This window comes from Onychomys torridus, chromosome 22, assembly GCF_903995425.1.
Source record: "Onychomys torridus chromosome 22, mOncTor1.1, whole genome shotgun sequence".
In the NCBI taxonomy this organism is placed as follows: Eukaryota; Metazoa; Chordata; class Mammalia; order Rodentia; family Cricetidae; genus Onychomys; species Onychomys torridus.
The window spans coordinates 38387958-38400321 of NC_050464.1; the positions used below are offsets into that span (position 1 = coordinate 38387958).

General features: G+C 54.8%; 1 protein-coding gene across 1 annotated transcript in view; it reads right to left on the bottom strand.

Annotated features, from left to right (window-relative positions):
• Fam222a (family with sequence similarity 222 member A) overlaps window positions 1–12364 on the bottom strand; it is a 46349-nt gene that overhangs the window by 16607 nt on the left and 17378 nt on the right. Inside the window, exon 2 of the mRNA XM_036172491.1 lies at window positions 2828–2955. Within this exon, the coding sequence (XP_036028384.1) occupies window positions 2828–2909 (82 nt within the window). The 5' untranslated portion in view covers window positions 2910–2955. The remainder of the gene's footprint in view (window positions 1–2827; window positions 2956–12364) is intronic.

Genomic DNA, 12364 nt, shown 5'->3' on the forward strand with positions numbered 1-12364 from the left:
AAGACAAAAATAAAACAGGAGGAGCCAGGCATGGTGGCCCACACCTTTAATCCCAGCACTGGGGAGTTCGAGGCCAGCCTGATCTACATGGCGGGCTCCAGGCCAGCCAGGGCTACATAGACGCTGTCTCAAAACAACAAACATACTCAACGAAAACCAGCATGGTGGTGCGCGCTTGCAATCCCACCTCCCTACAGAGAGAGGCAGCATGCTGAGAAGTGCATTCTCACGGTCGGAGCAAGTTTGAAGCCAGCCTGGACTGGTCTTCAAAAGACAGAGTATTAAATAAATGACCGTTCTCGCTGCTTGCTGTAAACCAGAGCACTACAGTGGAAAGCCCTTTTAGCAGCAGAATGCGGGAAGGCGGCGGCGGGAGCCAGCAGTGTTCACAGGATCAGCCTCTGCTACCGGAGCAGCAATGCTTCAAAAGACTCTCCTCTCCAGAAGCGAACTGGCCCCCAAATGTGTGGGAGCTAAATGCAGTGACTGTTAGCACGTTCCTAAGAACACAGGAGGAGGGCTGAACACTCGGGCCCAGGATCCATCTGTCAAGGTATGCAACCCCACTGTGAATGTCACCCCTAAGAAAGTGGCTCCCCGGGTTAGAAGGCAAATAAACAAGGTTACCGTGGAAATCTGGAGTGGGTTACCAAGGAGCATGAAGTTATCCATGTTATCCGTGCTGCACTGGGGCTGACGCTGGAGAGCCAGCCACACTGGACCATGCGCAGGTAAAGGTGCTAGCCACTAAGCCTGAGGGCCCTGAGTTTGATTTTGGGGACCCACATGATGGAAGGAGATAAGTGATTCACACAAGTTGTCCTCTGACCTCTCCATGTGCCTGGTGACACCTGTGTATATGCTCACACATAAATAAATCTAATTACAGCAAACCAATCACAAAAGAACACACATAGTGTGAATGAGTCAGTTATGAAAGAGGTGAACTTCTCCATGGAGGAGGGGTGGGGAGGAGGGGGCAGCTGTCATTGGGTATGAGGCTGATGTGACCCCCGATGCTACCCCAGTCTGTGAGTATACCCAGAGCTGAACAGGGTCACAGCTCAGTTAAACTCACCCAAGTGTCCAACCCTCAGCAATGAGAACAGCCGGCTGTGTGTGTGACCTGTGTCCCAGCACTGGGGAGGTGGAGGGCATCAGGAGGCCAAAGTCATCCTTGGTTACATGATGAGTTTAAGGCTAGCCTGGGCTACACAAGCCTTGCCTCAAAAAAATGAAGGGCGGGGGTAGGAGATAAATGTAGTGGACCTGGCTAGCTCAGTGGCGAGAGAGCATGCTTAGCATGGGTGAGGACCTGGTTCAGTCCCCAGAGTCGCCAAACAGAAAGGGAAGAGACCAGCACTGGGCAGACTCTTGATTACATTTAGATCTCAACTTCATACTTCACAATGGGTAAATTACGAAACAATGTTTTGTTTTGTTTTGTTTTGTTGACACAAGATTTCTCTACATAGCCCTGCCAGCCTAGAACTAAGTAGGCAGACCAAGCTGGCCTCGAACTCACAGAGCTCTGCCTACATCTGCCTCCCAAATGCTGGGCAAATACTATCTATCTATCTATCTATCTATCTATCTATCTATCTTTCTATCTATATATATATATATAGAGAGAGAGAGAGACAGGCAGAGGCAGACAGACAGACAGACACAGAGAGAAGCCTTTTGAAGCATGTAAGTCACACACTTTTGAACAAGAGATTGGAAGGCGGCTTGGGGAAGGGTCTCCTAAGTACGACTTAAAACCCCAAAGCCACAGGAGTTCTGATGAACTGAGGCAGAATCTAGACAAAAGACAAATCAGGGGAGCATGTGGTTCTTGCATTCCATACAACGGCCTCACAGATCAACGAAGATGGACAAAAACCACCACCACATCAAAAACCAGACCAGGAGACTCACAGAATGTCCAAAATGAAAACACACGGTACGACACAGGGACACATATCTTCTGTTGTTTCACATGAAAGCTACCCAGTAAACCTAGGCACACTGTCCCTGGTGTGACCGCTAAAGCTCTCACACCACACCCATCAGACGCGATGACGTGTGTCACATGCCCTGAGCCCGTACTTCCTCTCCCAGAGCTTCCCCCACGCTGTCTTCACACCTGGTGACTACAGGGTTTATTGCTCCATCACTTATCAAATCAACAAGTTGTGGACAGTTCAAACAGAGAGTTAGCCAAATAAATTACAGCGCATCCTTGCCAGAGAAAGGGACAGGCAAAGAGGCAGCTCTTTGGCGGGTGACCTGGAGGATGGATGGCCAAGTGAGGTGCTGGACCATATCAGATGTGCGAGCATTTGCCAAAGCACATAAAACATCTGAGGGCACACAGGAAATGGACACCAGCTGCCTCTGAGGGGGCGGGGGCTTTGGTCTCTCATTCCTTCCTTAGGAATGTTAGACAAGAATGCTACTTTCAAGATAAATAAATAGCTGAAGAAAAATCAACAGTGTAAACAGCTCCTTCTAGGCTACAGGGCGGGAGACCCATGTCCCATCCCCACGTTATAGCACGATGGAGTCTAGACTGGCCTCCCTCCGGAGTGCCGGGGTTCCAGGCGCACAGTCATGTCCACCTCCAGAACTCTGACTTGGAGGCATGTGGTGAGTGGGCTCCCTGGGGGATGAACCCAGGCCTCCCAAAGTGTCTCAGTGTAGGGGTTCTGCATGAACACCCCAGACAGGGGTCAGACTGGGCCACGACCCGCTCTACAGATGCCCGAGGAGCAGAGCAAGTCCTGGGACTGAGTGCGCAGAGGAGGGCATAGGGAACAGGAAGCAGTGGAGGGGTCTCACTCACATTTGCGCAGATCCAGGCTCTTGCTTGGACAGGCCAGGTGTTGGCCGGGTGGGTTCTGAGTCCTCTGCAGACAGGCCAGCATGGCTGAGCTGGGAACCCCAGGCGGGGCACACTCTGCGGCAGGATCCCTGTGAAGAGAAAGACACTGGTCACCGAAAGCTGCTCCAAGCAAACCTCCTGCCCATCCTCCCCAGCACCCCAAGGAACCTCAGAGGTCAGTTGTTTTTGAGATCGCTCTCTCTGTAGTCCAGGCTAGCCTACAGCACATACTCCCCTAGGTGGTGGGATCGGGTCATGTGCCACTATGTCTGCCTTTGGGCCAGATGTTCAGACCAGACATTCCATCTCCTGCAGACGGGGAAACTGAAGCATCCATAGGTGCCCCCGAGGCAGCACAGGACGGGATCAGAGGTGGCCTTCCACCAGATGGCCAGAAGGGACCCATCTGGTCATCTTTGAGGTCCATAGAGGAGTAGCCAGGTAGGGCTCGTGGGTACAGCGTCCCTGTTTACGTAAGTCACTGATGTGGCACCTGTTTGGGGTGTTCTCACAGTACCCCTGGAGAAGAAGTGCCAGGATGGTGTCCCGAGGAGGCCGACCGGGGTACTCCACCCTGACTGTGCTCACTCCAAGAAGGAAGGGTAGGGCCAGAGTCACGCACAGTAGCCCTTAGATGGCAGCTCAGATGGGCCTCCTCAGAGTCCATGATGTTATTCACCTACCTAAGCCAGACACTAGGGGTAGCGGGGCACAGGAAGCCCACATGTCTCCCCACAAAGCCCACCTTCCTGAGGGTGTGGCCTGAGCACTGGGGTCAGGACCAGCCAGCCTGGGAGGCCCCCGTGGAAGATGGGGGGGAGTCCCAGTGGGGTCCACCCTTTCTCTCTCTCTGCCACAGAGAAAAATGCAGCCTGGGTACCCTGAGGTCCTTGTATCCTTCCTATCACCATCCATCCCTGTCCCTGGCAGCCGGCCTGGGTTGCCTCCATCCTGAGCTGGTTGGAGGGGGGCTGAGGAGGGGTTTGAGGGGAAAAGAGGGAAGGTATTTAATACTAAACAGGTGTCTGAAGCCCAGAATTCTGCTGCTTCTAATAATGAAGTATTCATGAGGAAAAGCCTTTTTTCACCACTTTCTTAGGATACTAATTTCACAACAAGCTCCTTGTTACGGTGCAATTATTCCAATCTTGTAGTCCCCGAGACGGTGGCAGCCTCCCGTCTGTCCTGGCCTCTCAGTAAATGAAAGACAATCACGTAACCACCTTTCATTAAGCTCTATTTTACTTTCAGCAGAGGTACCCGTGAGTAAAGATTTCCTCTGAAAGGGACTTTTATTCAGTTTCAAAACCAATTTTCTCCTATTACTGTCTATAAAAAAAAAAAAAGAGGAAAAAAAAAAGAAAAGAAAGAAAAAGGAAGTGGGGGATGGAGAGGTGTGGGGGAGGGTGGGATGCTCCTTCCTCCCCCCCTCCCCCAGTCACCAGTCTTAACACGGCGAGGCAATAAAAGCAGCAATACCCACTTCTCGGCTTTGATTCCTGGTAATTTTAAAATATGCCATTACAATCAGGCAGAAATGTCACTGCTTAAGGAGGGAGTGAAGTGGAGCTTATTGCAGGAGCCAAGTCCTTGACTGCACAGGGTAGTGAGGCTCTTCAGGGACCCAGGATGGGAGCAGGTGGCAGAAACAGCCCTTCGGGGGCCACCGCTACATGCCACAGTCTGGCCTCGAGGCCACAGTCCACCCCGTTCAGACCAAGTGTGCTGGGTTCCCACACACTGCAGCTGCTCGCTTGTGCACAGGCACTATAACCCAGTGTCACACTCCATCACGTGGGTGGGGTCTCTGAAACGTATGTGTTGACAGTCCATGAGGACACTTGATGGGTCCGCGCACAGGTGAGGGGCCCGTGGCACCTGCCTTGACCCCGCCCACTTCTCCCCACCCCCTCCATCACAGCATCTGTTTCCTGCCACCCTGATGCACGGAACCTGCCCACACCCTTCTCTTCACAGGTGATGTTGGACTGGAGGGGGCGGAACCTGAGGTCCCCAGGGGCTGTCTGTCTTCCACAAGCCAGGCAGCGTTTGTCTAGGAGGAGGGAGGGCAGAGCCTGGAGCCTAGAGTCCCCCAGTCCCTGTACTGGCTGGGTAGTGCTCTCTGACTTGTAAAAGTCACTCCAAGAATCTTCTAGCCTCACCACCCCACCCAGGCATATTATTCTAGGGTCCTGACCCATTCTCTTACCCAGTGCAGGAGGCCAGAGTCCCGGCCTCCCTCCAGGATGAGGGGATCCGAGTGGGCCACCCCTCATAGTACACTTGCAGCTAAAAAGGACATGATGGGTTGCAGCTGCTGAGTAAGGGCAGCCTGCCTCCCAGGGCCTCCAGTCCCCAGGGCCTCCAGTCCCCAGAGCTGGGATGTCCAGGCAGTCCGGGGACCCTGGAGGTCATCAGGCTGGGAGGAAATGGATGATGTCCCATTCTGGCTCCCCCCAGCTTCTCGGGGCAGTTCTTGCTGCTTTCCACCTCTGGAGAAACCAGGTTGACTGACCCGTACACACATAGCCCTGGACACCAGCTTCACCTGGAGGTGGAGGGGGGGGGGGTTCTCTACTTCCTCGAGTCTCCCAGATCACAGTCCCTTCTCCCCACACCCTGTGTCCTGCTGTGGGGACTGGGGCGGGGTAGGTCTCAGATGAGCCAGGGGCCAGCCAAGCCTTATGGGGAGTGAAATGTCCACCTCAAGTTCCCATAACACCCCGGGACACATTGGCCTTTAAACTTCTCCCAACACAACCAACTTTCTCAGTTTGCCCAGCTCTCCTCCAGCGGCCCAGTTGCTCAAGGCTCCCCAGCCCTCCAAGGCCTCCTGGCTAACTGCCTTATACCTCCAGACCACGGCACCTGCCGAGCCCTGGGCCTGTGGCACTGCCACCCAGCCATGTTAACTCAGGGCTGTTTCCGGTGGCTTGGCTGGCCATCTGGGTGTCCCTCGCCACAGCCCTAATCACACCAAGTTGTAATTGCCAACTTCATGTCTGTCTGTCTGTCTGTCTGTCTGTGTGTCTGTCAGTGTGAGACCGTGGGTTTCCAGGGGGCAAGGGCCACGTCTTGTTTGTTTTCATCTCCTCGGGGTCTGGCCAGGAATAATCATTCCGTAAGTGATGCTGGGGAGGTGGCTCCGCAGTTGAGTGCTTGTTGCTCTTCAAGAGGACCTGAGTTTGGTTTCCAGCACCCATGTCACCCCAGCTCCTGGAGGTGCACACCCACAGCACACCCTCACACAGACACGGCACACGTGGACACACACGGCACACGTGCACACACACGGCACACGTGCACACACACGGCACACCCTCACACAGACAGACACACACACACACACACACACACACACACACACACACACGGTACACGTGCACACACACGGCACACCCGCACACAGACATACAAATAAAAATAAAGTAAAAATAAGGCATCCAATGAATGGCTGCACCAAATGCACTGGTTACTTTTGAGATAAAAAGCCCAGAGACATCAAGGGTCCTGCACAAGGTCACACAGCAAGCCAGGACTAGGCCTGGAGTGGGCATCTAAAACACTCATGCCTTTCCCGTGATTTTTGGCCTGCCTTCTCCTTGCCCAGCCCCACCCCATCTGCAGATGGTGGGTCCCTCAACCGTCCAGCACGTAATCATCACCGTCTGGCCCCACCAGGGACCATCTAGAGAGCCACACTGTCTGCAAATCGGACTGTTTATAAGCTCAAGGCCTTTTGTGACTTTGATAATAAAGGGGGGGAGGGGAGGGAAAATGTCTCGAGCCTCAATGATTAGAATGCTCTGGCACCATCCCTGACATGGGGGCTGATAAGACGTCTTATCTGGGAGACACCCCAGGAAAAGGTCCCCTCCAGCAGATAACACCCCCAGCTGTCAGTGTGCCCTTTCATAGCTGGGCTGCAGATAAGGAGCTGTGACGGGAAGGAAGGAGGAACTCTCGGGGCTGAGGAGAATTAAGTCTGATGCCCGAGTGGCACACAAGGAGCCCATGCTGTCTTTTATTCAAAGCATCCTCTTAGGGGTGGGAGGTTGGCCTTGCTACCCTGTGTCAGCCATCCCTCTGTGTCTGGCTACAGGGGGTGGCGGGGAGTCCCAAGAGAGCCTGGGATGAGCGAGGTGCTGGGTACTGAGGACAGAAGCTTGTGTTTGCGTTTTGACTATGCAGAAGCCCTCCTCATGCATCCAGGTCTGAGAGCATCCCGTCGACCCTCAACCCAACTGCCAAGGCAGCCTTGGCGAGAGGCTGGTTTTAGCTTCCTTTCACACAGTAGGAAATGGACACCGTGTGGGTGTGGGTGTGAGTGTGGGCAATGTGTACAAGAGCAGACAGATTTTTAATTGGCAGAGCCCGAGGGTGTCAGATCCTGAACCTCAGGTGCCTGTATGGCAAGTCCTTCATAGTCGGGAGAATCCTCAAAGACCCTGGCTTCAGCCAAGCCACCACCAAGGAAGAGCTGCAAGGTCCTGATTCTCCTCCGTGCCCACCAGCCCCTTGGATTCTACCCTGAGGGGCTGGGGAGAGAGGAGAGGCATGGGAAGAGGACAGAGGCTCCCCCTGGAGACCACCCACATGTTCCATAGCCATTCAACAGAACACAGCGTGTGCCAGGCAGCAGGTGGGACCCTGCCCACCCCCCCCCACTCACTCACTCACTCACTCGGTCAGTAACACTTGAGAACACCTTTTGGGGTGGGGCACCCCTATGCCACATACGTAAGCATGACCTGTCACAAAGACCCCAGGATACCACTCACTCAGAACCCCTCTCCCTGGCTAAATCCAGTGTAAGTTGCAAAGAGATTGTCCCAGCCTCCTCCTCTCCCTCGGAAGGGAAAGGATGCCCTTGTAGGCAGCCTGCCCCTGGAGGAAGGCTGAATGTGGAGAAACACTTGGCCTCCGGGGAAGGTTGGGACTCCATGAAGGCCACAGCCTGTGTGGCTTCCAGCCTCCATCTCTGCCTTTATCTAGAACTGCCGAAGCAGATCTCTGCAGCTCCGCTCAAGGCCAAATACAGGCTGCGGCCTGGAGAGGAAGGTCATAGGAGGCCCTAACAGGGTGAGGAGTTCAGAGAAAGGCAGCCACAGGGAGCTACGGAGGCAGCAGCCAGGCAAGGGCTAGGCCCTGAGGTCCGGAGTGACTCTGAGGGTATACAGTACCCCTGCGTCTCTTTCCCTGGCTGGAACTTCATGGGAATTAGCCAGTATGGACGCGGGAACATGTCACCCTTTGACTTTTCAGAAAAAATCCATAGTGCCAGTTCCATGTAAGACCCGAGGAAAGATGCAGTTCCTATCCCTGAAGGAGCCAGAACCCAGAGTGAAGAATCTGGGGAGCCCGGGGGTCCACACAGGGTCTGCTCCACCCCTGGCTGTCAGAGACATCTCCCTTCTCCTCACATTGTCCTGACCACACAGCCGCCTCCAGACGCAGGAGGAGCCCTGCAGTGTTGAGAAGCCCAGACCCAGGAAGAGGATGATGTGCCAAGTTGGTGGCATTGGGGTCAAAGCCTGGCTGTGCGGTTCTGGGAGAGCACTACCCCCCCCCTCTGTGAGTCAGAAAATGCCGGCAGCCTATTGCAGAGAAGTGCCCAGAGTCCCCAGGCTGCACAGAACCCCACAGGTACCCCTCTCCGCCTCCCTCTCCCCTTGCTGCGCCTCCCTGCCTGACCCCCCTCTCCCCCGCTGGTCCCCCCTGTCTTACTCTGGGTCTCTCTTCCCATCAGCCAGAGCAGAAGCCCACCCCACCTCCTTCCTGCTGTTCCCTCCCCCACCCCGGCTCCCAGAGCCCAAGGCCTTCCAGGGGACCCTGTTAATAATTAAATGTTAATCTAAAAAGCAATTTGAGCTGCGGCTGGGCAGATCTGGTTAGAGATTACATTAGCATGGAGGAGGCCAGGGTAATTTTCCTTAACCCTTCTCTCGATCTCTCCAGCCGGGGAATCTTCAAGTCACAGGGCGGGTACCGCTGATTAAACAGGCCCAGGGCTGGGCTATGGATAAGGGGGCCTGTAAAAAGTGATTATTTCCCGCTGCCGGTTGGGCTGGCACAAGAAGGGGATTTTCACTCTTACAGAGGGGGTGGGGAGCACTGCCCCTTCAACAGGAGCCTCATGGCCTGCCAGGATTACTGTCCCCACCCCCACAGGCCAGAGGCACCTAAGATGCCCAGCTCCATCTGCTCTTGCCTAGCCCAGCACCTCTCCATTCAGAGTTTTCCTGCTGTTTCTAGCTTCGTGTCTGGGAAGGCCACGGGAGCCATCGACACTGGCAGTTCTGGGCCAAAGGGAAAAACCAAAACCAAAGTGGCGATCTCGGAATCTGGCTGTTGGCAGAGCGCTTGGGTGGTGGGCTTCTGTGCCGGCTGGTTTTCTGTCAACTTGGCACAGGCTAGAGTCACTTGGGAAGAGAGGATCTCAACTAAGCAAATGTCTCCACGAGATTGGCCTGCAGGTAAAGTTGGCCGTGCATTTCCTTAACTACTGATGGAGGTGGAAGGGCCTGGCCCACGGTGGGTGGGGCCACCCCTGGCCTGGTGGTCCTGTGGTGTCAAAGCAAGCAAGCTGAGCAAACCGTGAGGAATGGAGTAAGGAACCTTCCTGCCTGGGCTCTGCTTCAGTTCCTGCACTGACTTCCTTCAGCAATGGAGTGTGACCTCAGAGTTGGAAGATGAAATAAACCCTTTCCTCCCCACATTGCTTTGGGTCATGACATCTTACTACAGCCACAGGATGCTCAGACAGCATCTCCGTCACAAGCTTCTCCCCTACCCGCTCTGGCCCCAGCTTCTGTGCTTGCTGGTCCTTGTCAGCCCTTCCTCCTGGCAGAAGACTCTGTTTGTTTGCTTGTTTTGTTTTTCAAGACAGGGTTTCTCTGTGTAGCCCTGGCTAACCTAAAGATCTTGCTCTGTAGCCCAGGCTGGCCTCAAAGTCACAGAGATCCGCCTGCCTCTGCCTCCTGAGTGCTGGGATTAGAGGCCTATGCCACCACCACCCAGCCAATGTTCTTTATGATGCTTCTTGACCTTCACTTGAAGCCCAGATTCCAGCGGGGCTTTGAAGATGTCCAGGGTGCATGAGATACATGACACAGTGTGACAGGTGGCTCCTAATGTAGATTCCAAACCTTTCTGCGTGGGTCACCAGTGCCTGCACACTATAGGTCCCCAGGAAAACGTCTCCAGAGGGGAGAATGGGCAAGATGAGGGTCTTAGCAAGTCTCTCTCCCTGAGGCAGGGCAGGGGCTGCAGGCCAGAGCCCTTCAGCACCACGGCCAGCTCCAGAGCAAGGTCCCAGGAAAGGGGCAGGTCCAACTCTGGCAGGGCTATGATGCCAGTAGCTGTGGGAACCATCTGTGCCCGCTTTTCTCCGAGCATGCCAACTTCTGGGAATAACATACGAAGCCCCTACTGTGTGCCAGGTCCTGTGCTAACGCTGAGCTGTCAGGGGTCTGAGGAGGTAAGACTCAGAAGGACAATAAGGCAGGAAAACGGGGTCACCATGATGGGGTCATCCAACGCAGTCTGGGGGTGCCAAGAGGAAGACCACCCGACAGTCTCATAGGGTGACAGCACTGGGTCCTGAGCTATGGGGCCAGGTGCTTGAGTTCTCTGTCCCTGAACTAAGTCGTAGTTTCACGTCTGAACTTAACTTGAACCTCAATTTCTTCATTAAATTCCTTTCCACAGACTGGCAAAATGACTCAGAGGGTAGAGGTAGTCGCCACGCCTGACAATCTGAATTTGACCCTGGAAACCCACAGTGGGGGAAAGCTGCGTGTGGTGGCAATTATCTGTAATCCCAGGACTCTCTTTTTTTAAAGTGTGTATGAGACAAAGTTTTTCTGTATAGCCCTGGCTGTCCCGAAACTCGCTCTGTAGACCAGGCTGGCCTCAAACTCACAGAGATCCCCCTGCCTCTGCCTCCTGAGTGCTGGGATTAAAGGCGTGCACCACCACCGCCTGGTTAATCCCAGGACTCCTACAGTGAGAAGGAAGATGGAGGCTGGAGGAACATCTTGGAAGTTCCTGGACCCTGAAAAGCCTGAGGTGTGCAGTAAAAACAAGGGTGACCCTGCTTCGACAAGGTGGAAGGCAAGAACAGACTCCCCAAAGTTGTCCTCTGGCCTCCGCGTGCGCGTGCGCATGCGCACACACACACACAGAATACAGCTTCTAAAATTGCCTTTCCATAACGTGTACAGGTATACACTAAGTCAAGTGAGCTACCTCACGTGAGAGCAACTGTAACACACTCAACAGCAACGTAGCAAACAGCGAGTAAAGAGAACAGGGATGATCCCAAGGAATGAACATGAAGAGTCGAGACCTTGGGAGGTCTCTGGCTGCTGCAGCACACACCTTGATGGCGGTGGGGGCGGGCACTAAAAGTGCCTAGTGTGTGAGGCCAGCCAGGCTCTAACTTCAGGAGGTCTGCTCCAAATGCACAAGAAGTATAAACTCAGCACAGGAAGGGAACTGAAGGTATAGGGCTGAGGGCTCACTGTGAAGGTTCAAAGGAGTGCGCGCACGCACACACACACACACACACACACATACACACACACACACACACACACACACACACACACACACACACACACACACACCAGTGCAGTGACAGAGGAGCGAGTGGTCATGACCACTGTCAAGTCACAGCTGATCCTCTCCCAGAGCCAAGGCTGTTCTTGCCAAGCAGATGAGTGGGGCTCCAGGGGGGGGGGGTCCTTCCAGTCAGAAGCAGGGGCTAGTGCTGATGGACCAGGTCCAAGCTAAGGAGACTTGCAGATCCCCTCCCCTGTTCTGAGCTTCTGAAGCACTCTCTTCTACAGTACCACATCCCAAGGTGGGAAGTGTGGGGTCCTCCTTGTTACATCCCAGCAAAGGTTGTGAGAAGCCAGAAGTTGATAGGAACTGTGGGTGTCGTGAGGGTACAGGCCTGGAAGAAACGCCCTGGCCCAGTAGTTTTGAAGGGAGGTTGTACATTTTAGAGGATCCCAAAAGAACCAGGTGACCCCGAGTGTGAGGGGTTCTCTGAAGAGGCAACACTGTATGTAAAGTTAAAGCCATGTAAAGTGGGAGGCGAGGGTTGCGTGGTGGCAGGGGAGGAGCCACGTGGCAGGGGAGGGCTGAGTGGTGGCAGGGGAGGAGCCACGTGGCAGGGGAGGGCTGAGTGGTGGCAGGGGAGAAGCCACGTGGCAGGCGAGGGCTGAGTGGTGGCAGGGGAGAAGCCACGTGGCAGGCGAGGGCTGAGTGGTGGCAGGGGAGAAGCCACGTGGCAGGCGAGGGCTGAGTGGTGGCAGGGGAGGAGCCACGTGGCAGGGGAGGGTTGCGTGGTGGCAGGGGAGAAGCCACGTGGCAGGCAAGGGCTGAGTGGTGGCAGGGGAGAAGCCACGTGGCAGGCGAGGGCTGAGTGGTGGCAGGGGAGGAGCCACGTGGCAGGCGAGGGCTGAGTGGTGGCAGGGGAGGAGCCACGTG